Here is a 26,767-nt window from a genome sequence, read left to right on the forward strand (position 1 = left end):
CACCCTGCACAGTAAAAAACAAAACAAAACTCCACTTCTGCAAAAGAGATGCCTTCAAGCCAGACTGAAGTATGCTAAGGACAACCTGAAGACAGATTATATATACTGGAAGTCTGTCCTTTGGTCAGATGAGGTGAAACTAGAGCTCTTTGACCCCAGACACAATGTTTACATTTGGAGAAAGAAGGAAGACATGTACAACCCAAAGGACACCATCCTCACAGTGAAACGCTGTAGAGATGCTCAAGTGTGCCTGGAACACCTTGAATTCTGTCAGGGTGGAAGGACTCGTGAAGAAAGAAGGATTGTGAAAGAAAAACTGAAGCAGTCAGTAGCAAAACTGGCTCTGGGTCATTTCTTTATCCTCCAACACAACAGTGAGAATGTCACTCCCTCCAGAAGACCAAAGTTAAAGTTACTGACCGGCTTGCACAAAGCCCTGATTTAAATCCCATTGCAAATTTGTGGGGCGAACTGAAGACCAAGGTCCATGCCAGAAGATCATCAAATGTTGAGGAGCTTGAGAGATTTGCCAAAGAAGAATGGATTTGCTCAGGAGGCGTGTTTGAGAGACTTGTCAAAAACTGCAATAAATGACTGCAGGCTGTTATTCAACAAAAAGGATTCACGCTTGAGTATAAGCATCAGGGGGGTAATCATTTTAACCCTGCTAATTCTTAGTTTTTCTGAAAAAGAAATCTTCATGGGGGGGCTAATAATTTTGTCCTCATCTGTATAAAAAAAATACAAATGAAGCAAGCAGTAACTTCACTTTCTGTCTGATATCAACTGAAAAATTATTATGTTGATATAGACTTACTGTTTTTGAACCGCAACTGTATACAAGTCATGTTTTGTTTTGTTTTTTAATTTATGCATCATAGGTCACTATATCGTTTAGATTCTCCCTGTGGCTCTGAGACACAATTTCTGTCTTTCTGAATGAACCATGTGTTGGAAAGGAAATGCATTTTTGGCAGAAGTTCTGCACTGTTAAAAAAAGCCTGACAGGTTGTAAAATTAGATTTTTTTTCCTTATAGCTCTGATTTGCATGGCTGCATTTTTTTTTTTAGCACTTTATATTATTTTAAAAAGGCAGGGCAAATGAGACCAGCTCATCAACTTCACATCCTCTGACTTTTGTTTGAACAAGGCCTCCCTGTCTGTTTAAATTTAGATATAAAAAAAAATCTTAACAAAAATAAGCCAAAACTACAAACTGAAGTCGTCTATATACTGCCCGGGATAGTGATCACACAGATATTTGATAAAGCCAAGTGTTTGTGGTGTCTACTTTGATGACAAGCCAGACAGGTAACATCATATACACACACACACACAGACACGAGTATCCAAACATTTACCTGCTAGGTGTTGAATTTGATTGAACCCTCAGATGGTTATCCAAACGTGCAGATGTCTCGTAGTTCCCCCTCCCCATGGCCCCCCTAAACATCAGTGACACTCGTGAAATGGGAGCCTCCACACCTGCAGTTACAGTGATATTAGGGCACAAAGCCTTTCATCTTGTCCCAACAGGATCCACGGAAATGTTGTACTGGAACATTGGGATGTTATACACACAGTAGTCTGTTCCCTTTCCAAGATCTACATCCATGAAACAGTTTCCAAAGGCTGTGATCATATTTGTAAGCTCTTAACAGTGTTTGGACTACAGAATTGGATTCTTCACATTATCCAATCAGACCGATTTTAAATGAATACTCCAAGGACGATTGATCTTTGTAAAAGCTGTTGTTTTTAAGCGTCTCTGAGAGATTTCTTGCTCGCTTCTTCTTAGAGGACAGCAGCTGTTGTCAGCTTGGATTTACAACACTTAGAATGGATTATGTCCCGTAGTCACCGTGGAAAAAAACCCATCTCCCTGTCCATGAAGTGTTCTTAAAGGATTCATTCAGCATAATCGGCTTCTCAGCTGTGGATTCATATGTTGACTGTGTTTCAAACAACTGTCTCTTCTTTCTTTGTTTTTGTAAGAGCTTTGAGAGCAAAAGGAGGCAAGGAGGAGCTTATATTGTAAAGTTGACCGTACTGTCACCCATTAGTTTGCTTCTGCGTTTTGGCTATTGCCATCTTGTTTATTTTAAACCAGGTGTCGCGTCAGAGTTGACATAAACTCATAAATTCAGCTGGAAAACGGTTACTGGGTACTTATGGTTAGACTTCTTTTACCACCACAGAAGTTTCCTGATGTTGTGCATTAGAATGTACTGCCCAACATCCACACTTCTGTATTGGCTTCACTTTTTTTCAAAGGTTTAGAGAGTACTTTGTTCATTTAGGTCCCAGTTACTAAGGCCTTGAGACTGGTCAGCAACCGTCTGGCAACCACTGGTTGCTAGGACAAAATGTGTATTCCCAAACCAGTAGTTGAGTGGCTGCTGGAGAATTCTGTCTGTTTCCAGGTGAACTTGGTCACAATGAGGGTGCTACACAAAAAGCACTCCTTGTGATTGCTTCGGTCATTCGCAGATTTCTGCAGTTGCACAGAAGACCGATCTGCAAACACTCATTGTTTACCTCTAATGAAACATGGAGAAGTGTGATGCAATATGGAAACGTTTACTTTCAAAGTTGTCTTACGCCAATGTGTTGTTGCTGCATTCGGCATATTTCAATAGGTGCAACTTTTACTTTAAATGTGAGCATTCAAATTTCTGGTTTGCAACACACTATTTCAAGTTTCACTACTTTTTGGCGAGGTGTTTGTGAGTGTTGGCAGACTTGTGATTGCAGCAACATGCTAGCAACCAAAGTAATCGCAATGATGTTTTTGGCACATTTTATACCAAGTTGAGCAATCAGTTACACACTAGCGACTGTCTGCAATCTCCAGCAATCACTTGGTCCAACTTGGTCCAACACACATACACACAACTGCCTCTGTAAATAATGGGCCATAGCTGAAATACGCCTCACTCATACATTTTATGCCATATTTTTCTGAGCTGACTTAACTCTAGCAAATGATTTTTTTTAAAATCCCGTCAAAGGTATTTAACAGACGTGTTACATTATTTCAAAAAGAAAACTCTCCATGTGGGATCTGAGTCTGTTTTCTGTCAGTGATAGCTTAGAGCAACGTTAATGTTAATTTTATGGCATTATATTTAATCCTTAAATAATCATCTGCTGTATCAGCTGTCTTTGAAGTTTTCTCACACTTTTATTAGTCAGTGTCTGACCCACTCCGGTGCCAACAACCTATAGCTGACTGAGCACCTTCCCCCCCCCCATGTATCAGTCTTAGTCTTTTGAACTGATTAACAGCTTTCATAGCTTTCCAACACTTGGAAATGTGACATCCTCTAAAAGACCTTGACATGACAGAAAAAGAGCTGTACATCATTTACAGACTTTCCCCATCAAAGTTGCACGTCTGAGCTGCGTCCCCCTCTCTGTCTGAATGCAGATTTCTCTTTCCTCTGTGGTTTTTCTGATTGGATTTCCACCACACAGACCCTTTGGCCTCCTGTTGTGGTCAGATTGTGAAAACATGGGCCCCAGGATGCAAAGTACCACCTGCAATGTGGCTGAACACAATCAGTACAAGGCTCTGAAAAACGACTTTGGCAACAAAGACTGGCAGCAGCGCGGTAAACAGAATGAATGTAGTTGTTGGCTGAAAAAGAAATTGTTTTTCCATATTGTCAACAAATCACTTCTGTTTGCTTCAAACATGTGTTCTTTCCTAAAGATTTCTGCACCTGCATGCTTCTCTCATGGCACTTGGTAGCCATGCTGTTTCGGGAATGCCTTTTGCCTTCTCTGCAGGCTTTAACCTATGTCTCCCAAGGCATGTCTTTTTTCACAGTTCTGTCACTACTCTGTTTTCTCCCCCCCTTCCTTTCTCTTCTCTTCAGCCTCCCTGGGCTCTCTTGGAGACCTTTAGTGCCTGCAGGTGTATAAATAGAGCTGTTTTCAATTAAGGCCTAACCTCGACTATAGCGTGCATCTGATCAATGAATGCCCCTGCACCTGTGGTAATAAAATACCAGGGGAGTGGAGATAGTGCAGTGAATGCTAATCAGATGTTGCCCTGTTGTTGCCCTGTCTCATTATTAAGAACAACAGGCTCCTCCTGACTGCTTGGCTGTGAAGGAGGGGGGGCTTGCCAACACATCACAAAAAAGACTGAACAAAAGATCTGCTGCTCTCATCAGACATAAATGAAATTCAATATGTGATTTGGAAAAGGAAATTTGGATGAATGGGATGCTTAGTGAGTTGTATGGATGTTTGGCTTGGGGGAAACCAAAGGCGTTATCAGAATTTGCAAATAGTTTTAGTCTCCTGGCTTCGATTGGTGGTTCCATTTTTTGATGTTCAAGTTGATAAAAAATAGATTTGTTAAAGGGAAAGTTCACCACAAGATCATTTTGTCTCTGGTATGTAGTGTTATTTCTCCATTTATATAGATTGTTTGGTTGTCAGTTGCTTAGTTTTGGAGATAACTGACTTGAATCTTGAATATAAGGGATCTAAATGGCAAACATGTCCCTGTGCAGAAGTAAACATGATCTAACCATGATGCATGGCTGTCAGATTATTTCATTTATATCTTTGGCTTCATAGATTTTGAAAAAAAAGATGGTGGACAACCTTTTCAACTTTACTTTCTTTATCCGCGGGCTTCCCCATTTCCCTAAAAGCCAGATTCCAGAAATCATAATCCTGTTACTCAAAAACAAACAAACATGAATATTCTTAATAAGCATCACAAACGTATTGAAGTTCCAAATAGAAACGTCTCTTTGTAAATGTAGAAATCTTTTTAAAGTAGGCTTCCTTGAACTCTGTGCTGGTGACTGAGTTGGTCTTTTAGGGAGAGGCAAATGCACTCCTCTGTAAAGGAAATGGGTGTGCTTGATTTTATGACCTGAAATAAAAAGAGAGCTTTGCAGTGGAAACAAATGCAAAAAGCAATATTTTTATCCCAAATGTCTTGTTTTCTTTATATTGGAAGTTATGGTTAATTAAATTAAAATCAGATGAATAGCCCAGCCCTACTCCTTACTGTACCTCTCACCATGTGAAGGCAAGTAAAGATTGTTAGAAGCTCCAACATGAAGCTGCTAACAAGATTTGTGGATACTTTTTTTTGGGTGCTTTCTGGAGAGAGACATTTGTGCTGAATTTGTATTTTTAATCCAGTTCACGCCAAAAGGAACTATCATAGCGAAGCTGGCCTTTTAAGATCCTATCCAAATAGTTCAGTTAATGAATATGTAGTGTTGTGTTCTTTATCAAATATTCATACTCATATCATCAACCTGCTGCACTTTGGAAACTGCTTTGTGTTTAATGTGCAGAATAGATCCATGTCTGGGGTCTTAGTGTTGCATTTTGCATCAGGCAGGACTAACATTTGACATAAATTCAGAGACAAACAAGAGGAGCAGCAGAGCGCTGCTGAACAGACGTGAGGCCTCGGTTTCCCTCCGCTCTGGCTCTGACTCAGGCTCAGAAGTCCATGTCAGCATATGTCCTGACCTCGCGTGCTCACGGCAGTCCTGCGAGGTTTCCATCAGGCTCCCCGCGATCTTCCTACAGTCCAAACCACAGCCACGCTCATTGTCCATTGTGCTGCTACGTTTTTACAGTCTGCCTCAAGAATTCTGCGCTCTCTAACTCTCTACTCTATATTAAAAGTGAGCTATCATTTGTGGTGCCAAGTAAAACCAGTGCCACGAACACGCACGCTGCACATTTCACTGCGGATCCAACCTCCAGATACTTAGCAAAAATAAGTTTGTGTATGTGACTGACATGAGAAGCCTCACAAAGCTGATCCCAAACTCTCGCTTTTTTTTTTTTAAGAGAGCCAAACCCCCCGCCACTCTCCTCCACTGCTACTCTGGTGAGGGCCCTTGGGCGACGAGGTTTTGCAGTCTCTATTACATGTGCTGTCAAGCCAATTGCCTTGCTTGCACTTTGTGATTTTGGACGGGTGTGTAAATTTGGAGCTCTCCACTGCAAGAGCTGTCCAGAGACAGACATCCTGCAAGGCTTAAGCTTGCCACCACATCCCTCCATGCACCTCACAAATGAAAATATATGCCACTTTTTAACCAGCTGGTGCAAAAGATAATAAATAACAAGCTGTCATTTGACCTAAATGTTTCCACATTTTCTTTTCGTGTATCATATTAATGATTAATAAAACAGATGTACCTGCTTACTGCTACTTGTAACACAGTGCATCAAAGTGTTGTCACTCGCTTGCTTTTCCTTGAGTTTTCCCAACAAGCCAAATTTTAACAATAAGATTTTGGCTGATTGTAGTTTGGTTTCTCTGAGAGTATTCAGTGTTTTACATATATTTCCATTAGTGTCCATGTCAACATTTGCAAAAGAGACGACGGCAAATTTTAAATTCTGTAACTTTAATATCCTAACACATTGCTGTTGTAGTTTAAAAAATAGAGTGAAGCATAGGAAAAGTTTAACTACCTTAAATAAATATATAGTTATATTTAAAATAATACTTTTATTATTCTGTGCAAACAAATTGCTTTAAAGCTATAGAAAACAGTGATTCACTCTCTGGTGATTCATAATATCTGACTCATAATATAGCTTAGTGGCCTTAATGATGGATACAAATAGTTTTCTACATCATAAGGTCTTAGTATTTATGTATGCTATAGTTGGTGGAGTATTGTTATGGATTCATCAGACAAGATCCGATGGAACTGCTTTAGCATCCATCCATCCATCCATCCATCCATCCATCCATCCATCCATCCATCGTTCGTTCGTTCGTTCGTTCGTTCCTGGGTCATAGGATTAGCAGTTTAAGCAAAGACTAATGGAGTGTCTAATTGTTTTAATTCAGTTTGGAAGATAAGCAAAGTTTTGGACCACAAACTTAAATACCAGCTCCTGAGTAGTTACACTGCTAAATAAGAAGAAATTAAAAATAGAGCTCTGCAGACTCCATTGTGGCACTGCTTTGCTTGAGTCAGTGCTAGCATGTCTACATATTGAAGCTCTCCACTGCCACTTGGAGGCACTGCCAAAGCATCAAGCAGGTGAAGTTCTACTCTTAATTATGTTTGTGCCGGTGTTGGTTGTGTTACAGAGAAGACGAAGAGTTTCTTAGAAATAGTCTACTTGCTTGTTGGTGTGATTCCTATGATCCTTCTCTTTGGGTAGTTTCAGTAGAAGTGCAAATGGACACCAACACAGGACCATAAATCTGCTGTAAAAAAGTTGGTGCTAAGGAAATTCTTCACTAATCAGCAGCTGAAATTGGTTGAAAAATAGTTTTAAATGATTTCATATGTGTTGCTTTGGATTACAGTGTAAGCTAATAAGCTGATGAGGAAGAAACCACATTGCTGACATGTGCACTGCAGAAAGTCATTCAAGGATGAGAGCTCGCCCTCTCATTTTAGGACTAACAATTGGGTAGATTTTCCAAAACTTTCACGTTTCCTGTTGCTCTCTTTAAATCTACACATCGGATTCAAATTCAAAACATGGATTTGAATCATTGTAGTCTTACTCTTTTTCTCTTGTTGTTTGGAGGACATTATCCTTCACTGATTACAGAGGATTTGCTTTGTATGTTTCCCAAATGGAATACATCTTAATATGAGCTCCGTTGAAAAGAAATGACAATGATTCCTTTGATCCACATTTAAAAACAAGTACTTTTAGGCAGGCGGTACACAATATGTAACCCCCACAACTCTGAAAGCCACGGTGGCCACAGTATACAAAGAAAACTCAGGTATAATATCATGTATGCCACATGTGTAACTGATACATTCAGCTCATTGTAATCAGAGGTGACAGAGGATTTTATAAACCCCCCCAAAATAAAGTAAATTGTCATGCTGTGTGGAATTTCCCTTGACGTCCACCAGCCCAAAATAATATTTTCCATAAGATTCATTTTCCCAATCATGCCGAGGAAAAATATTCTGGTACAGTTGTGTTGTTTCTAAAGAAATCACTGTACTATTGAAAGCTCCCATCTGTTACACTGTTGAAGGCTGCAGGCTAATGAAATCTTCAATCTGCTAATCTTTCCTAAGAATAAAATAAGGAATTATTCTGTAGCACCACATCTGTTACCTGTCATTGGATCAAATTCTCGTCCAGTTGCTGCATATTTATTTGCAAACCAGTGATTCCAAATTAAGGTGGAATGCTACTCCACATTTCCAGAAAGAACTTTTTAATGACAGTCAATGGTGGGAACTATTTCCTGTAGCAACTTTTCACACATGAAAGACAGTTAGCTGTAGATCAAATTTATTGAGTGTGATAAAATTTCACAAGCCTAGAATAAAACAAAACAAATGTTATAAAATCAATAAAAATTTGTTTTTTTTTAAGAATACATTCATTATTTTTTAAAAAAATAGGACGTAAAGAAAATATACTGAAGGGAAAGATATGGGCTTTAACCAATTAATTTAAGCATGTTACAGTATTCTTGGTCTTATCTTAAACGATCTTATCTTCTGTTAATTATTTGTGGATGTCATCACTTACAGTATATTATTTTCCCAGAAAACTTGTTTTTTCTTCTCATCCTGTCAGCTCCGATGTCCACTTGAGCCACAGCGAGTGTCCCAGGGTGAAACGATGTTCAGAAAGTCAGCTATTTCTGTTGGAGCCTTGCTTTTATTTATTATTTATTTATTTTTACATTCCTTTCTGGTGGAAACACTCTGGAAAGCTGCGCCTTTTTCTGGTTTCACAATTATTTAAGTTTCTTCTGTCAGACTTTCTGCTGTTTTCTTGCATTAGACGTGCTTCTCTCTTACAATGCTGTTACCATTTTCTCCACTTGACCTAGAGGCAAACATGTTTTCCTAAATAAAGAAATGGGTGCAGGCCAGTATATGGGTAGCATGTTTATGCTACTGCAGATGCCTGTTGGTTTTGATTTGCTAGCTTGCGTATAGTGGAAAGAACAAAATAGGCCAGTGCACAACTTCATGAATCTGACAGCAATTTTGTGTATCTGCTTGTTTTTCACAGGGTATGAACCTTTTTATTTAAATTATTTGGTGGTCCAAACTACAGCATATTTTAGCGGTAAAAAAAAGTCTCACTGTGTATCACTAGTGGGTGGGTGAGAGTGAGTGAGTGAGTGGTCTGAATGAGCATGTGTCCATGGCTGGGCTTGTGTTTGGGGCTTCCTGAGCCTTGGCCCCTGTGGGACATAGTCCCTGCTGGACTTTTCAGCCCCTCCCCCAGATACAGATGCTTGTTGGTTCCGGGGTACGTAACTGGCCCCTTAAGGGGGGGTTCTCAGCCGGGTGCTGTGTGGTTCTTGGGCACCTGGGGCTTTTGAATCGTACCAGCGTGCCCGTTGCCTCAGGTCCTCTAGGACTCTCACCCTTTGGCCGTGGGCTCCCCATTTGGGGCCTACCTCCTCTTGCTTGGATGAACGCATGGATGTCGCCAAGATGTGTGGTCTCAGGTCTTTGGTACTCCTGGGGGCTGTGGTTGGCGTGGTTGTCCTGTTTCCATCTGTCTGCCTCTGGCCTTGGGTTTGGGGGCAGGCTCCCATCCTCATTATCAAGTACATTTGTGACAAAGACACATACAAACTCACACTCTCTCTCTCTTTCTCTCACATTCACACTCACACTATAAAAACATTGCTGATTTACGTATGTGTGTATTTTCCAGTTTTTGGGTTCCAGGTGCTGTATGTTTGCTAAGGCCAAGCTGTATGAGAAATTATATATAAGAATCTATAATTGTAATGCAGCTGACAAAGCTCCAGAAAATACAGAATTACGGGATGACAGAATAAGATCCGACTGTTTTCTGTTGTTTTAACAGACAACATGGACTGTCAGATATGTTTTTGTACAATCAAACAGTATACATAATCAAATGCTCTTTCCAAAAAGATATTAGAAATATGAAAACATGAATTCTCCAATGCATCCAATAAGATTAGTCAGTGTATACTAATGAGAATAAATAGTGTAAAAGCAACAGTTTAAGAACCTTGCAGCTCAGGAAGAAGCCCTCTGGGTTTTGGTATGCAGTGCAGCGGTGTGTTTACACATATATAAACACACTTGGAAGATATTGGTTATGCAGTAACAGCTGTTCACCCCCAGCAGAGGTGAACAAAACATTACATAAACTCCAGTTTGTAACACAGCGACCGGGAGTTTTTGTTGAGTTTCTGATTGTGTCATATTTTCATGTAATGATTTCATAATCTATTGAGTTGCAGTCAAGTTAACAGGAAACCCTGTTAACTTGATGGCAGGTGTTGTCGTTGCTTTTACTGAACACTGCAATGCAACATGTGGAGGGTGTGGTTGTTATGAGATGCTATCAGTAGGTAGTGTTGCACGATATTCGCTCTGGATGTGTTTTTCTTTCTGTTTTATGCTTTAGCTAGCTATTTAAAAAAAAAATTGCCCACATATGCATTTTCTACTGCATACTGTTTTAGCTACTTTCTCACTTATTTAAATGGACTTACAAACTAGCTTTTCAGTGTCAGAACCACAACTAAATGAACTTCAAAAAATGTTTATCAATCTTTGATGCAAAAGGCTCATTAAAAAAATACGAAGAAAGAGCGCTAGCAGTGAGCTCTTGCACAGACAGGTCATTGGAATAGTGGTAAAGATCAACGTGACTGCACACTTGTGTCATCAAGCCAGCTACACCAGCCGTGCCAGGTTACAAAAATCAAGAATAAAACAAAACTGCAATGCCATCTAAAAGACTTGTGCACAGTTAAATTCATTCAGGTATATATAATAATATTAAGTGCATAGAATTGGTAGATGTTGTTTTCCTAACAAGAGATAAAGTTACAATTGTAAAACGGTCAAAGTTGTAAAGTCCCGACTGTGGGCATTACACACTGCTGTGCAGTGTTTGGCATCCGATAAGCCTTTTAAAGCCGCTAAGGCCACTACTTCAACTGGACTTCCTGGATCATATTTCGTTGTCTCACTGGTACCTTAAACCGCACCACCACTAACCCAGCCCCCTGCAGTGTTTTAATCCAGCCCCGTTTAATCGGTGTCTTTTTAATAATAAGAGGTCTTGTTAGGAAAATTTGTACAAGCAAAGTAGTGTTTTCGTTTTGGCGAGCAAGGTCTTAACAGATTTTGAAATCCCAACTCAGAAAAACTGTCCGCTGACACTTGCATAGCGTCCAAAATTAGATTTATGATGTTTTCTAGCCTTTCCCCCTTTGAACTGGCACACCGACACACATCTTTGCAAAAGTAATTTCATATCTGCCGTACAAATGCTCTTAGACAGATTTATTTTTTTCACAAAGCCAGATAATAACTGCTCACCTCCTCCCTCATTTCTTTTCTTTGAATTCCATGGACCACCTGCATGACCACAATCCAAAAACAAGACACTGGAGGCACATGGGTGGATCACTGTGAGAGTAATGCCTAGTCATTAGCCGCTAATCAGCATCATTTAATAGTGAAATTCTTGTTATTCCTAAATGAGGCTTGATAAGAAATTTGTTAATTGACAGGAAACTCAAAATCTCAGCGGTCCGGTCCATATGCTTTACTGAAGTCTTACTTACTGAAGTCTCCGTGACTGTGTGTGTTGCTTTAGCTACTGGATGGGGTAACCCCAGTCACTTGCCTCCTCAACACCTGTGTTTACTTTGGGGCCTCAGTCCCCATGACCCAGCAGCAATCCTTCACTCACTCAGAAGATGAAGTGAGCTTCTAGCCTCCAAATATGTGCTGTCCATGCACTTTTACCACTGTGTGATTCCTCTAAGACTTTCATTATGGGGTACTGGCCAAATGACTAGTATAAATTACAATCTTGGTCCAAATTCTAGTAAAGTTAAACATTTAGATCCTGTTCTGTTTTACTGTAATGTCAAGTTAATCTAAGAGCAGAAAGTGCCTGTTTGTCTGTGCTTGTTGTGGATGTTAAGGCTTTCTTAAAGTGCTTTGGGAATGGAAAGTGAATTTGAGGAGCCATTAATGTAGAATATAACTGAACCTGTCTGCTCTTTGGACAGGGAAGCAGACAGACCTGGATTCAAGATGGAAGAAACAGATTTATTACCAGCTCACAGGTGTCTGCAGGAACGTTTGGGATCATTACTTCCTTTCACATTGCCTGTAAACATCCAAGTACTGAACCTCAGTACACTGTTTGGTTCTGTTATGTGTCAAGTAGTTGACCTACTAAAAGAATTGACCGCATATTCAGTCAGATCCTTAATTGAGAAAGATTCAGTGACTCCTCCTACAAAAGTACTTGGTGTATTTGGTGTAATACCAAAGTATTTGGTGAGTGTCCCCTTTGAGGTTTTTTCATCTCTGGACTTCTTCTAGCGCTGCTGAAGTTTTCTGTGAATTTTCTGTTCTGACCACTTGTATTTGTGCATTAGCAATTTCTATTCACACAGAAGGCAAACATCTGCCAAATTTCATGCTGACGCTAAACAGTGGTAGTTCCTACAACACTTGTGTTAAAGAACCCGCAATGTCCAACCCACAAAGCATTGCTTGAGGTCAGGAGCATAACTAGGAAAATGCTGGTCCTTATTTAATTATTCCTTGGGTTGTGGCTTGAAATCTATTCCTCACAACCAGGTAATTCTCTCCGTGCTCATAGCACGTTTTTCGGCCACACCAGCACAGATGACCAGCAGAATGAGATGTGCCTTTGTCTGCTTTCCCAAGATCCAAATCAAGTTAAAGGTGCTGCTTCGGCAAAATGAAGACCAGCTCACATCACAGATAAAATATAGCTCACAAGTGCCCAGAAAACATTTTGACACTGAGTAACTGTTGACTGGAAGTATTTTCTAAATATCCAGTCTTGGTTTAAAGTTCCACATTGATTGATGAGCCCATGTCAAGATTAGTGCAGATTAGTAAGAATTTTCTGTTGGATCTAAAACTTGACACCCATATAAGCACTAATATCAAAGAATTGAAAATAACACCCAGGTATTATTTTTAGTTATTTTAATAGATAGATAGAACTTTATTAATCGCTCGGGTAGATTCCTCCGGGAAATTCAGTTTCCAGTAGCAGAACACGGAAACAAATGTTTCTTTTATTGTTGTAATCCTAATATGTTTGCCTAGGTCTCTCTTGTAAATGAGACATTAAGTCTCAGTGGAACTACCTGTATAAATAAAGGCTAATAAAATCAAACCCACAAAAATACATATAGCTACGTGGTACAGACCATCCAAGAAGTTCTGCTCACTCCAAGTGAGTGAAATTCTGCCATTTTATTAGTGAGTTACTTAGCAGTGGTTAGCATGTGCGTCTGTGCATTCAACCCATTCCATTTATAAATTCAGATTTGCTAACCAATCCGCATGGTGTTAGCGTGCCGCCATCTCGTCCAAATACTTTCACTCCTTGCAAAATAAATAAATAAATAAAAAATAATGGCAAAAATGCTTACTTTGGTCTGTTTAACTAACTAAAGAAGAAAGAACGGTTTGTTTGGTCTGTTTAATTAAATATTTTCTGAGTTGATTAACGACCATTTTTAATGGATCAATTTGTCCCACAATGCACTGTTGGGAAATGGGCTTTGATGATATGATTACAAATGAAGATGAAACTGCATAAATATAAAGTTGAATTTAGATGAAAAAATATTAAAAATCTTTATAGTTCAGTTCCACGTTATAAGTGAAATACGTAACTCAACACTACTTGAAAAATTGGACATAATGCACTCATGGGAAATCTGTTGAGAATTTCAGATTTTCTTTGAGTTCATCACTGTTCCAGAAAGCTGAAGTAACAGCGGAGTTGCATGTTCTACTCTGTTGTAGCTTATTTAAAGGCTGTTCTGCTTTTACATTCTTTCTTCTTCATGTTTTACCACAACTGAGAAGTCACCAATGGCCTGTTTACTGCCTTTAAGATGTTAACTCGGTGTGGATCTGATGAATGTTTTGCACAGTCGCTTCTGGATGCGTGCCAAAGTTCTGCTGCTCATACTGCAGTGTTAACTGTTCAAATATTAGTGCCAGTGTTTTTTCAGGTGTGGATACGTTTGTGTGCGCCAGAAACAAGTCTCCATGGAAACAGGCTGGCCTAAGTGTAAAAAGTAAAAAGTCATTGAACTCAGATATGATTAATAGCATCTTGCTGGAACCTTCTGCTGATTTTTGTACATTTAAGATGTATTTTAGAATAAAAACCCCTACTTATTAACAACTTAATTTGATACCTTCCGTTAAGAATTTATATGTGGAAGCGTTCTCAGAGCTAGATAAGCTTTGGTGAAGTGCTGTGGATGACATACTAGATGCTGGCTTGAGTCCGCGGGATTATACTTGCAAATTGAAAGGAAAGTCATGCAGACAGAGAGCGGAAATATCTCTCTTCTACAGTGTCAAAGGAGATAAAAAACCAATCAATGGCCAATTTTTAATTCACTTTTTCTTTATAATGTTTGATTATTTGCTCATGTTAGAGCAGAACTGGGTCAGACTGCCCTGTAGCAACACGAAGGTGAAGGTGAAAAGCTTCCATTAAGAACCTTTAAGGCTTCATGTGACTTTTTTCAGGTTAAGAGAAACATTTCAAACCGTTTGAGTGTTGTCTTTTCCAGGACACTGGCAAGTGCAGGAAAAGAACTCAAAGATAACTTCCTGAAAGCCCTGGCAGAGCGAGAGGAGGCCAACCGCATTGGGAAAATGACTGTGAGTACATTATTACAGCACTCCAATTGCTACGTAATGGGATTCCCCTCAAATATTTCTGCAATTCCATTAGGATGGGAACAAAATCCATACTGTGTCAAGTTGAGTGGAAATGCCCTCCCCAGTTCCTTCCCAAATACCATGAGACCCGGCTGCCTACCCGTTTCTGATCCATAAAACTTTGTTTACAAAAACTCAAACCCAAGTTTGCTTTTTGGATTGAACCACTAAGATAGTTTCTAAGGGGGCCTCACCTGTGGGGCTGTGGTGCCGACTTGAAGTTATTTAAACTTTTAGGGGAACACGCTCAGCTCAGTATTTCATCTGACATTGCACAATAAAATGGAATGATTAGTCTTGCTAGTGAAGTGAGCGAAGCCCTACCCAGACCTGCTGTTTTAATGTCCTTTTGCAGATAACCAGAAAATCTAGTCTTGGACTAAAGTGGACCTTGGAGAACCTTTCACCTGTAAAGATTATCCCGAGATTGTTACTTTATGTGTACTAATCACACCGAGTTCAAGGCCTGGATGTATTGTTAGTCAAATGCGATGGAAATGAAGGCCTTCAGTTGAAGAGTCATAAAACTGCATTCTTGTTTTGTGCCGAAGGTCAAATTTCTCAAGTTGGGAAGCACTTTGTTAACTTTATTGTGATCGTGTACTTCTAACTTCAATCCAGCAGGTCTTTGGGTGACTCACATAGGGTTAGGGGTAGTTTGAGTTGGATTTTTGGAATTCATATGAAAGGTTGTCTCATGGTGTCTGCATCTTTTTCACACATCTTTTCTGGGGAATCCTGGTTGAAGAGATTAAGTTGCTAAATGTTTCTCTTTCACAGGGCAAAATGTTGGAAGGAAAGTATTTAAATGGGCATTTTACTGCAAATTGTACTGAATTCAGAAAAAAGCACTTCCTGTTTAGGCCTAATGTAGCCATGGATGGTTCAGCGCTGTGACTTTGTATTCAGCGTGAAGGTTTAGAGCTGAGCCCCACATATTTCTGGTCCTCAGTAATGCCCGTCTTCTGATTAAACAGTGCTGTCAAGGCTGTTAATAATATTTTGTGAATTTCCCCTTATATCAAAAATGCATTCTTCTATAGCTGCCTCTATTCAGTCTGAATTGCTGTGCTGTGTACAGACTGAAACATATCTGTGAACCCTGAGCTTACAAAGAGTTATTTCGATCAGTACAATACTTGCTCCCTCCCTTAAAAGGTTTCCTACTTTTCGATCCACTAATTTGTGCTGCTCTTGGTAGGTCGCGATGCCGTTATTGAATTGAAACTACCTGCATTGTTTTTTGTTTATAAATTTCAAATCCCATTATCACATTTTTGCAATTGTCCTGCTTAGAGAGTCTGGTTCTAAACCAGAATCTGAAGACGACAATGATGTTAAGCATGGAGATGTTATATTTTATTTCCATAGTCTCTGGTGTTTCTGTTTCTGTATTCATATCCTAATACATAACTGTTCTTTGGATGCATTGGTCCATATTCATATAGACTGAGCCTTCAAAATAACTGCCCAAATAACTATCTGGAAGTGTTACTGTGTTACCAAGATGGTTTCTAAGTGGCAGGACTTGCTTATTTCTGGGTCTGTCCAGTCTCAGACGTAGCTGTTGAGTGAGATGTTTTTGGATCACAGGCAAAAGCTGTATGCTTAATTAAACCTAGATGCACTAGGGAAAGATTTCAGCTCGTGACCATGAAGCCGACTGTTTTCATTGCAAACAGTTACTTTTAACATAATTCTCGGTCTTTACTTATACGATGAAAGGAATGTGGACCATTTGAGGGCATGTACAAGGCATTGTTCTGCAGGGAGTGTTAGTGTTGATAGACTTCAAATGATTCACTTCCAAGATGCTGGAGTAACAAAAAGGAGTTTTGTTTGACCTCCATTTACCTGCCCCTGTGGGCTTTGCAATTATGAGATCACATGAAGTGCATGGAGGGGAGTAGGAGTAGTAACACCAAAAGCTTCCCCGCTGGTTGTTAACAGAGTAAACCCTAGCATGTAAAAGCCCCCACTCCTCTTTCTTTTATCCCTTAATAACTTAAGCCAACTTTTTTCTTTCACAGAAACATCCAGTGAAAATGTATTATTTCTTCCTGCATGCAGAAAACAGAGTCACAATAAAAACAAGCAAAACGTTACAGTTTACATCCCTACCTCTGTTTTGCTGACATAATATCTTCCCACCTCTTCTTATTTTTCACCTTTTAAGAGTTCCCTTTGCTGAAAAATTGGATTGGGAAGATGTTTATTTTCCTTTCAGCTCCTTTCTGCTTAAAATTGAACCCACATTGGTGCGCTTAATACTCCTCCTCTTTGAAACTGTTTATGTAAAAGGTAATCTTAATGCAGTTTGACGAAGCTTGACCTCATTGGTATATTTACATTACACAGATGTGTTCCAGAGACAACATTTGCACATGTGTCGACACAAAGTAAAACATATGTTGAGGCCAGTTTCATACATAGCTTCAGACTGGTATTGTACCATATGTATTGTTTATAATCCATTCGTTGTAATCTGTTAGTAAGCACTGATCCCAGTGTTATTTATAAATACCACACATGCTGTATTTCCATACTAACATGTGCAAAACCCCCCGGAAAGACACAAATACGGTCATGCTGCATGAAAAATTTGGGCTCTGTTTAAATTTCTTCCCTCTTCTCTCAGTTACACCTAAAGTCCTTTCAGTGAAAGTGTAAAACGACACCTGTTTGTCTTCGATAAGGTTCGATAGTAAGACCACCCGGCATCATAAAATGTCTCTCACACTGTTTAAAGTTAGCTTTTGGAAGGACTCGATTTAACCTTCCTACCTGCTACGCACCTCAAACCTGAAGATCAGTCCCTCTAATGCATTCCAGGTCCTCGTGTCTTCATTTTCTTACTGTCTCTAATGCAAAGCAGTTCTCGTCCAACATGTGTTTTTACTTTTTCCTTTCTTTTTTCTTTGTGTTTGCACATTATTATTATTTGAAGCATTTAATTTTAAGTGTGGTGCATGCTTTAAAAGACCCACAATTAAACACAGACACACTCAAACACTCCCAGCTTCTTCTTGGTCAAATCCAAGTTTGTTGCTTAAAAACTATCACATTTGAATTGAATTGAAATTAAATGATTAAATGAACTTATCTGTATGATGCAATGTGGACGTTTTTATGGTTTTTCTTGTAAATCCATCTGGTGTCTCAAGTGTCACCTACCAAATTTGTCATAAAGGATTTCATCACTGTAAGGCTGTGAGGAGAAAAACCATTCATTTTAGGTGCACAATGGACAAGAAAGCAGAGTTATAGCTTTTCCTTTAGATGTATGACACATTCATTGTCATCTCTTTCTGATTTGTCAACGGGGTCACTCCTTTGTCTTTCTGTTATTGTCACACTCAGCCTTTGAACTTTTAAGATTGAAATTACACCTGTCAATTAATTCACACGTTGGGTCATTCTGTCTCCTCTGTCCTAACAATGGTGTTAAAAAAGATTGATAGCAGACATGACTGTTGATGAAAAGAACTCATCTTTCCTTTGTGTGCTGTGTCACTGCACCCCTCCAGGAGTGTGAGCTATTTAGTATTCACAGTGTTGACTTTAATGTATTTTTTAAATGTAGTTGTTTCATAAGTGTTCAGGTTGTAGTCAGCAGAAGGAGCCCTTCACTAGCTGTCTGATCCAATGAACCTATAAGGCTTTCAGTGCCTTGCCTTTGTTGTGCTATTGGTTCCCAGAGTCTGTTGCGAAAGCTGCTGCACTGCCAAAAGTTAGACACAAACAAAAGCTGCACCTGGGCAGCTCTGACTTTATTTGCACTGGGTAAGAAGTTAAGGGTTTTATCAAATCCAGGTCACACCTGCACAGGATGCCTGAGGGTGTCCATTGTTGCGAGGTTCACATTTGAAACTTAAGGTGTGCTGCCACCACCCACCCTGCTCCCTGTTTGTCTTCAGCTGTTTGTTGAAAGGCTCTGATGTTGCAATTTCACAGCCAATCTAACATTACCTGTGTAAGAGCACAATTCTGTTATATATGAAGCAGGGAAATTATTGACACTTCACAGGGTTATTTAGCCAAGGCTGTGACAAAGATTATGTTATAGACTAATAAAGATTAAATAAGAAAAAATTGTCAAGCTATGGTCAAATACATTACATTTTAATATTTGAGTGGAGAGTGTTGATAAGTGGTAACATTGCTTTTTGTAAACATTTAGTAACAACATTTATCGTTAATTAACATTAACCTGTGGCAACGTGAGCACAACATGAAGCTTTTTATGGTTTTGTCCCGGAAAATCAGACCTCAGTTAAATTGTGGTTGTGAATTCATTAAAAAACAAAAAAGTTCACGAATGTTTCCCCTTGTTTGTCTGCTCTGAATGGGAAGTTACTCCTGATTATCCTCCTAACACCCCCACCACCACACTCCCCTGCTGTTAAAGTCAAACCTGCCAACCCACACATTCCCACCCCATCCTGCCTCCTGTTGTCAGTTATTCCTGTTAATTCATTTAACTTCGACTGTTCAGTTTTCATGTTTCACTCTATTCCAAAAGAAAGAAAAGTCAGTTCGACTGTCGACCACCTTTGTTTGCTGGGTGAATCCAGTCCTGGCTGTATCCAGAACGTTTTGAAATGTTTTGTATTACTTAAACTTAAAATCTCTCTTCTTTGTTATTTAGGACCACTATATTCAAAAGTAGATTATTTTATATAGCCAATAGTTTATGAATTGAATAAGTTGCAAGGTGGCAAGTAGTTCATGCAGTATGATGGAAGTTCTTTGTGTATCGTGATACAGCACACAAAACTTTGCCCTCACTTCTTTTGGGGGCTTTTGAATTTGTACAAGAAAATAAGACGCGGTACCCAAAATACTGCCAGTGAATATAAATCATGCGATTAAAATTCGCCTTAAACCATGTAGCAGTTTATTAAATTAATTCTTCACACAGCAGATTTGATTAAAACTTGTTTAGCTGTTACATTTGATGGCTAAACCTGTGCCTAGCATGTCTAAAACATTAATGGTGAAGCAGGTGAGCAGTGTTTATCATGGAGAAAAACACCAAAACAGGAGTAATTTTACTTTATCATCCTTTAAAAGGCACTCTGTCAAACAGGCCACAAATATTAAAACAGAACTGACAGGTCGATATAGAATAGCGCTGCACATTACAAAGATATGACATGTTCAGCATGTAGTTTGCTACTGAGTAACATAATATACTGTCATCAAATGGTGATGAATCGCTTATTCAGTTACAAAAATGTCTTCAAGTGACTGCAGAACATAATATACCCTGAAAGTAAACACCCACCGCCTTTAAGAAGCAATTACATGTATTTCTTATACTTTTAGTAAAGCCATCAGTCACTCTGTAACAGGCTGCTTCATTCAACAATGCATTGGGCAAAATGCCTCACAATCAAGATTGTAAGGTATGTTTGCTCTCAGATCATTTCCAAGCAGCAAGGCTGTCACAGAAGTCAGTGTCTTGTGTGAGGACGTGCAAAAAAGTGAGAAAACTGTCTGGAGCTGAATTTCCATACTAAACACTGCCTGCTTGTCACCTATGATCATCCCTCAAATTAGATCCAGTTTCCAATTCTAATATTTGCTAATGTTGCCTCAAACTGCGTAACAACAAACCAGCTTTTACTGGATGACTGAGTGGTTTAAGAATTGCCACTAATATCTTTGTTTTATTATTATTCTCTATTTTAAAAGGAAATTGCAAGAAGGTCACAAAGACGTGGGAATTTTTTTCCAGTGTACTCATCTTTTCAAACCTCTCACATGTTTGGCTTCCTTTAGTCTGGTGTGTTTGCAGAGGTTTAACCAAACATATATGTCTTAAAATCATATTCTGCCAATATATACAGTTATTCTGCTGTTGAATAATGGACAATTATTGGTTGAAAATCAATTATCCATGAAAAGTCAGCTCTCGAGAAAGAGTAAAACATTTCTCAGCTTATGTTCTGGGATTTTTTTTTTTTTAAATCTTATCCGATTTATTTTGCTTTTTTGTTAAACTAATTTGGCTGTTTAGAAATTATTTTCAGTCTCCCACCCTTTCAGTTGTGGAATTCAGCTGGTTTGCCTGCGCGGCGTGTCTCATGCCCCGAGGGTACATCCTGCATAAAGGAAGTGTTTGTCTTTGGTCTGTGGGCCCAGCGAGTTCTGTATTGATAAGCTCCTGTCGCTATAGATAATAAGGTGGTCAGTCATGCAGCCCAGAGATCAAGTATAGCATTGAAATTAAAGAGGAATTCCCAGCCCTATTGCATTTCAAGCCGTGTGTGTGTCCCTGCTGCCCAGTCCCTTTGTCCTTGTCATGGGCAGTAAAAATAACAATGGCAAGTTTGATTTCAAAGCAGCAGGACCAAGGTGGACAGCCTTTAGAAAGGAAAGAGTCCTGCAGGGCTATCATATGACCTTGACTTGAATGGTCACAGAGTTGTGGAGAGGTGGGGATAAGGCCTCAGCAGTTTGCAACCATCTATCAAGTGGACAAAGAGGACATTTTGTCTGGAAAAGCAACCATTGTGATATTTGAGAATCACCTAATCAGGATCTATTTTCTTTTTAGTTCCACGGCTTGATTTTACCTGAGAGACGCACAGAAATCTCTATATGATACACCCCAAATCACGCAGAAAAGTTATTTATCATTAGCTCTTAATTCACGCACCTTCTTTTTTCTTCTCTCCAGTTTTGCCGGGGCTACACTTTCTCACAGTTGCAGGTCTTGAGGAAAAGCATAACATTTAACTGTGAAATATTACTCTTGGCTGATTACAAGACATGGATTTCATGGCTAGTGTCTTAGTCTATAAAAAGAAAATGGATAGCCAGAGCATTATGTGTTATGTTAGTCTGTGCAGCCAACATGGCAGCTGTGCCCTGTCTCTCAATGCATTGTATCTGCCACTGGGGGATATAGAAAGGAATTTGGAAACTGAAGATCAAACCGGCCTCGTGTTTTATGCAATAATCTTTTAGAGCGTTTGATAAATGGCAATCAAACGATGCTAATAATAGATTGATCTGAATCATGCGTATTTTAATTATTTGGACAGGCTCTCCTCTAAGAGAGGAAAGCTTTTGACAGGAAATAGTTCCTTGAAGGAAAGCACAATTAGTTGGTTGAACTTGCAAAAGCCAAATCCAAGGAGAACATGCCACGGGCCATTTGGAAGCTGTTTCAGGGTGGATGAAAGGCTTGTTTACCCATTAAATCAAACATCACATCGCACATCAGATCTGTACAAGAATGCAAGTGGCACTTATATTGGCTCGCCTCTCTGTTTTGCCACTGAAAGCCTGGACGAGCCCCACTGTAACGATTTCTCCTGTTCCCCTTGCATTCTGTGAACAGCTGCTATTGTCCAGAGACAACATCACCCCAAAATTGGGGCCCCTGGACCAATTTCAGAGCAAATGAAAACGGATACACTTAATCTAATCTCTCTGAATTTTTTCCCTTTTTTGCGTGTGTTAAAGTAGATATTTTTTTTCTGATACACTGGGATCACATGTGGGCTGTGGACCATCATCATTAAAAAAACATTTGCCACTGGGAAGATTGAGAGTCATCTTAAGCTGTCTACTTGGTATCCGAGGAAGTCTTGCATTAAGTACACACCATCTGGGTGCCTGAAGAAAATATGATATCACTTTGTCTTCAACGGCACACATATTTGGACACAGTTAAAGGCTGATAATTGAAAGGATTGCTTGGTTTTCTTTAGGTCTTGTGTTTTATCTTGTATAAATATCTCTTAAATCAGGACACCAACTGTAAATACACCAGCTTCCTCTATTTTGTATATTTCACAAAGTCTGAAGTTTAAGTTACGACGGCAAATGTTTCCACCAAAACCATCAATCAGTACTTACTATCCATTATTTTTATGTGGTGTTTGGTGTGTTATTGGAGGAAGACATTTGGCTCGGTTAACCGTTTAACAATTGCTGCTGGTAATATAAGCAAAATGTATTATTTGCCTTTTTTAAAACGTTGGATACAAGTTCACAGAAAGTGAAAAAGCGTCAGATTCAAGCAGCAGACATGAGCTTCCTCCATAGTGTCTGGGCTCATACTTAAAGGTAAGATGAGGAGTTCAGTCATTTGAGAGGAGCTCAGAGTAGAGCCACAACGTCTTCATATCAAGAGGAGATAGCTGAGGTGACTCAGGCAGGATGCCTCCTGGATGCTTCCTAATGTAGGTGTGGTGAAGTGGCTTAGAATCACATTATTGTTTCTCTCTCTCTAATCAAATCCTAACCAATGGTATTGGTGATCATTGAGGGGGACTTTATGAGCAACCTGAAGTTGAGTTGAGTTTACATGAGACGTTTATTAGAATAGCACCGTTCCACGAGGTGTTGCGGGCATGTCCCACTGACAGGAGCCCCAGGGCAGAACCAGGACACACTGGAGAGATTGTATCTCTCGCCTGGCCTGTGAACACCTTGACATTCCCCTGGACAAGCTGGAGGAGGTGGCTAGGGAGAGGGAGGTCATGGCTTCTCTGCTTAGGCTTGTGCCCCCGCGACCCGGCCCCAGATAAGCAGAAGAAGATGGATGTATGGATCGATGGATAATAGTTCTTGTGGCATCACAAGTTTCTTTTGCACAAGCTTGAAGTAATTGTGATCTATCATTATTTACTGTCTCGTTATCATTTTCATGAACCTTGGTATGTTTTTACTCGAACTCCCAACCATGTATTATGAAGATAGAGGGCTAACATCTTAAGGAGGGTCAAACATCTGCGTTAAATACTACCTCAAGGTTCCTGGCTTGTCCCTGGAGGAATGTGCACCTGCTGCAGCGCAGGCAGGTTTTCTTAAGACTCCTTGGACTTAAAATCAACACTTTGTGATGCAGGGCCTATAATAAACCTGTTACGCTCTGAAATATAGTCACTAAAATACCTTTAAATCAGCAAGACACGTTTAAGTGCAGCAGAAAACATCTTGCCTTAAATCTACTCCCAGTCACGTTCATTCTGAAATAACAAAATATTTAGTTTAATTGCGATGACAATGCAGCTGTATATTTAGCCCCTGTTTACATTTCCTCTCCATCCCATATCTCTTACATCATCCCTTTGGATTTTCCAACAAAACAGTGATTAGACTATTACAGCTTGCATCTGCGCCCATCTTCTTCCTGGCCTCCTGTTCGGGATCTAAGCCAAAGGTGACTCACAGTCTGAACTCAACTTCTGGCACCAATCTTTAAGTAATTTTTTACTACTGTGTCAACATGTCTGAATCTGAACTATTCCAATAATCCAGAAAGACCCTTTCATGAAAAATGGAAAGCATCAGTGATCAAGGAGCAATGTGGATAATGTTTTTCAGTTGTGAACTCCCGATCTAAAAAAAAAAAAAACGACTCACCTGTTCTAAAACATAAGAGGCAAAATTACAGTGGTGTCTGGTGACATTAGCCAGTCTATTCATCATTTCACCTGCTTTGGTTCAGAGAAAGTTTGATGTAATTCTAAAAGTATGATTATTGAAATCCATAGGATACAAGTGTGATGGACTGGAACCACAGAATGTCACTTTTGTTCATTCAAAATTAAATGTCAGTCAGTTAAAACGAGCTTTAGCAACCACGAGGAAATGATGAGAGCCAGGCAGAAAATGATTTGCACTCCAAACCATCTCAAATGACCGTTTGGAAATAAGCTGGATTTTGGTCAGTAGATGATAAAATGTTGGAGTCCTCATGGTACTATTCCAACATGAGCAAGCTATAAAAAAGAAATCCTTGATAGTACGATTACTTTGTATCATTTTAGGAAAACATAACTGACATAACATCAGTTATGTGCACATGTCTTCCAGAGGTGTGCAGTGCATGCTTCAGCCCCTGACCTTCTCGCTTAGTCTTGGGTCCAGTAGCTCGTTGCTCCCTGCCATCTAGGAGCAAGTCCTGGAGTCTTTTTGATTCGTATCTTGAGAGATCAGCTGCTGCCGATGGACAGTTTCTCTCTTTCTTGATGTTTTGAAGAGGGAGGGATGGATCTGATTGGAAAACTGAGGAATGTTTAACCCTTTAAAGCTGGCCGCTCCGTTTTGCGTAACTATTTTTAAATCCCGGTAGCACTGCAACCACGTAAGCTAGCACAATGATTTTTTTTGCATATGAAACGGGAGAAGTTGTACTTACATCTTATGCCATCAGCTTTTCCTAGGTTACGGTTTACTTCCACATATAGCTTTGCAAAAACTGCATAAAAAGCGCTTGCAGCAACAAAAACATAATATTCCAGAAACACGCTTTGCCGATCCGATCAGCTGTTTGTAACACTTCCTATGTCCATCAGCGCGAACTATCGCATTACCTGCCCGAAACCGGAAGGGGTTTTTTTGCGGAAATGTAGGGTTTTTTTTTTACCATCAGGGCCTCATGAGCCTATACTGGTGTTTTTAAAAGTTATGTTTGACTTTATGACTTTCTGTGTCGTTTCTGGGATGCTTAGGACTCATATTGGACTGCTGGAAATAGTTTATTTTGATGCATATGCTGTTTTTTTTGCAAATTTGCATTATAATATAAATTTTTGTTTTTCCTGAAATATATAAAAATTGGTGTATTTCAAAAATAAAACTATGAAGACACTTAAAATAAATTTCCTGTGGTGGGAAACTATTTTGTGCAACTTTTTTGTATTTACAGTTTTGAGGGATAAGCCTCTTAAATTTCTCTAACTAGAAATATATGTTAAAAAAACAAAAAAATATTTTAATTTATTTTGTAGTTTATTGGGTTGTCTTAAAGCATATCTTGCTTTATGGCCTTTATAGACACTTCTAGGGACCATATTTTGTAAAATAAACATGACACATTCTAAAAGACTTGAATATGAAAATGATAGGAAAATGGGAAAAACTCATAAGGAAAACGTGTAGTGGTGGCACTAAACGGTGTTCAATGCATTTATACCACCGGCTTTGCTTTGTAGACAAAGTCTACGACTATGTTTCATGCATAGTTCTTGTGTCTAGATATGGTTCATTAACTGGTGGTTTTGAATGTGAGGGAGATAACTATATAGAATAAAGCACTGTATGAATGCATGGTTAAATGTGACTCACTGTTTCAGTGGGCAGTATGTCTAGAAATGCTGGTATATTATAATTTTACACTTAGATGTTTAAAAAAAGAAAATCAGACTTGGTGTGCGAACAGTTTTACATTTGATCCTTTAGGGACTTCCAGTATTCCCTAGCTAATCTTTTTGACTAATAAGCTAGCCCAGAAAGTGTTAAAGGAATCCATTTATGGTCCAAACATTGATACACAATCTGGGACTTAAGCTAAAGCTTATCTCTTCTTAGCAATATATGGAGCACATTTTTCAGAATCTTCTTTGTTTTATGACTACACACTGTACAGCTTTGGCTTTGTATTATTCCACCTGAGTAAATATTAGATGGCATCTCTCCTGCTCTCCTAGCATAGTGCACATGTCTTCCAGAGGTGTCCAGTGCACACTTCAGCCCCCGTACCTTTGGTTCAGTAACTGTCTCATCGCTCCCTGCCATCTAGGAGCAAGTCCAGGAGTGTTTTTGATTCGTATCTTGAGATCTCAGCTGCTGCCGATGGACAGTTTCTCATTGGGTCAATATCAGTGTGTCTCTCTGTTTCCTGCACACATTCCCACTGAAATACCAAAGAATTGAGCTCATGTTTTTACTTTTGAGCTCCTAAAAGTCTTACAGGCCAAATTCTCAGCATATTTTCATGTCATTGTAATACATATTACATGTGTATGATGCTCTTGCCAGAGAGAAATGCAGATGGTTAGAATATATTTACACAGTCTGGAGGTTTAAGTTAATTACATTTAAATCACCTCCTTTTAAACATGGGGTATCTGTTGTCAACATCTGTTTTAATTCAAAGTGCATTCAGCTATATTACTTAATTTCTTAACCCGATGGCAAAGAAAAAGGTTATTTTATCAACAACTCAAAACATTAACACTAGGCAGAAAAGACTCACGCAAAGAAC

The 26,767-nt window shown here is 39.3% G+C and overlaps 1 protein-coding gene across 3 annotated transcripts in view; it reads left to right on the forward strand.

The window, feature by feature from the left end:
* cfap299 (cilia and flagella associated protein 299) overlaps positions 1–26,767 on the forward strand; it is a 106,787-nt gene that overhangs the window by 5,401 nt on the left and 74,619 nt on the right. For all 3 annotated transcript variants that reach the window (XM_087849476.1, XM_087849474.1, XM_087849475.1), the window contains exon 3: positions 14,607–14,697. In XM_087849476.1, coding sequence (XP_087705602.1) covers positions 14,607–14,697 — 91 coding nt within the window. The remainder of the gene's footprint in view (positions 1–14,606; positions 14,698–26,767) is intronic.

This window comes from Neolamprologus brichardi, chromosome 12 (assembly GCF_056152115.1).
Source record: "Neolamprologus brichardi isolate AB-2024 chromosome 12, ASM5615211v1, whole genome shotgun sequence".
NCBI lineage: Eukaryota > Metazoa > Chordata > Actinopteri > Cichliformes > Cichlidae > Neolamprologus > Neolamprologus brichardi.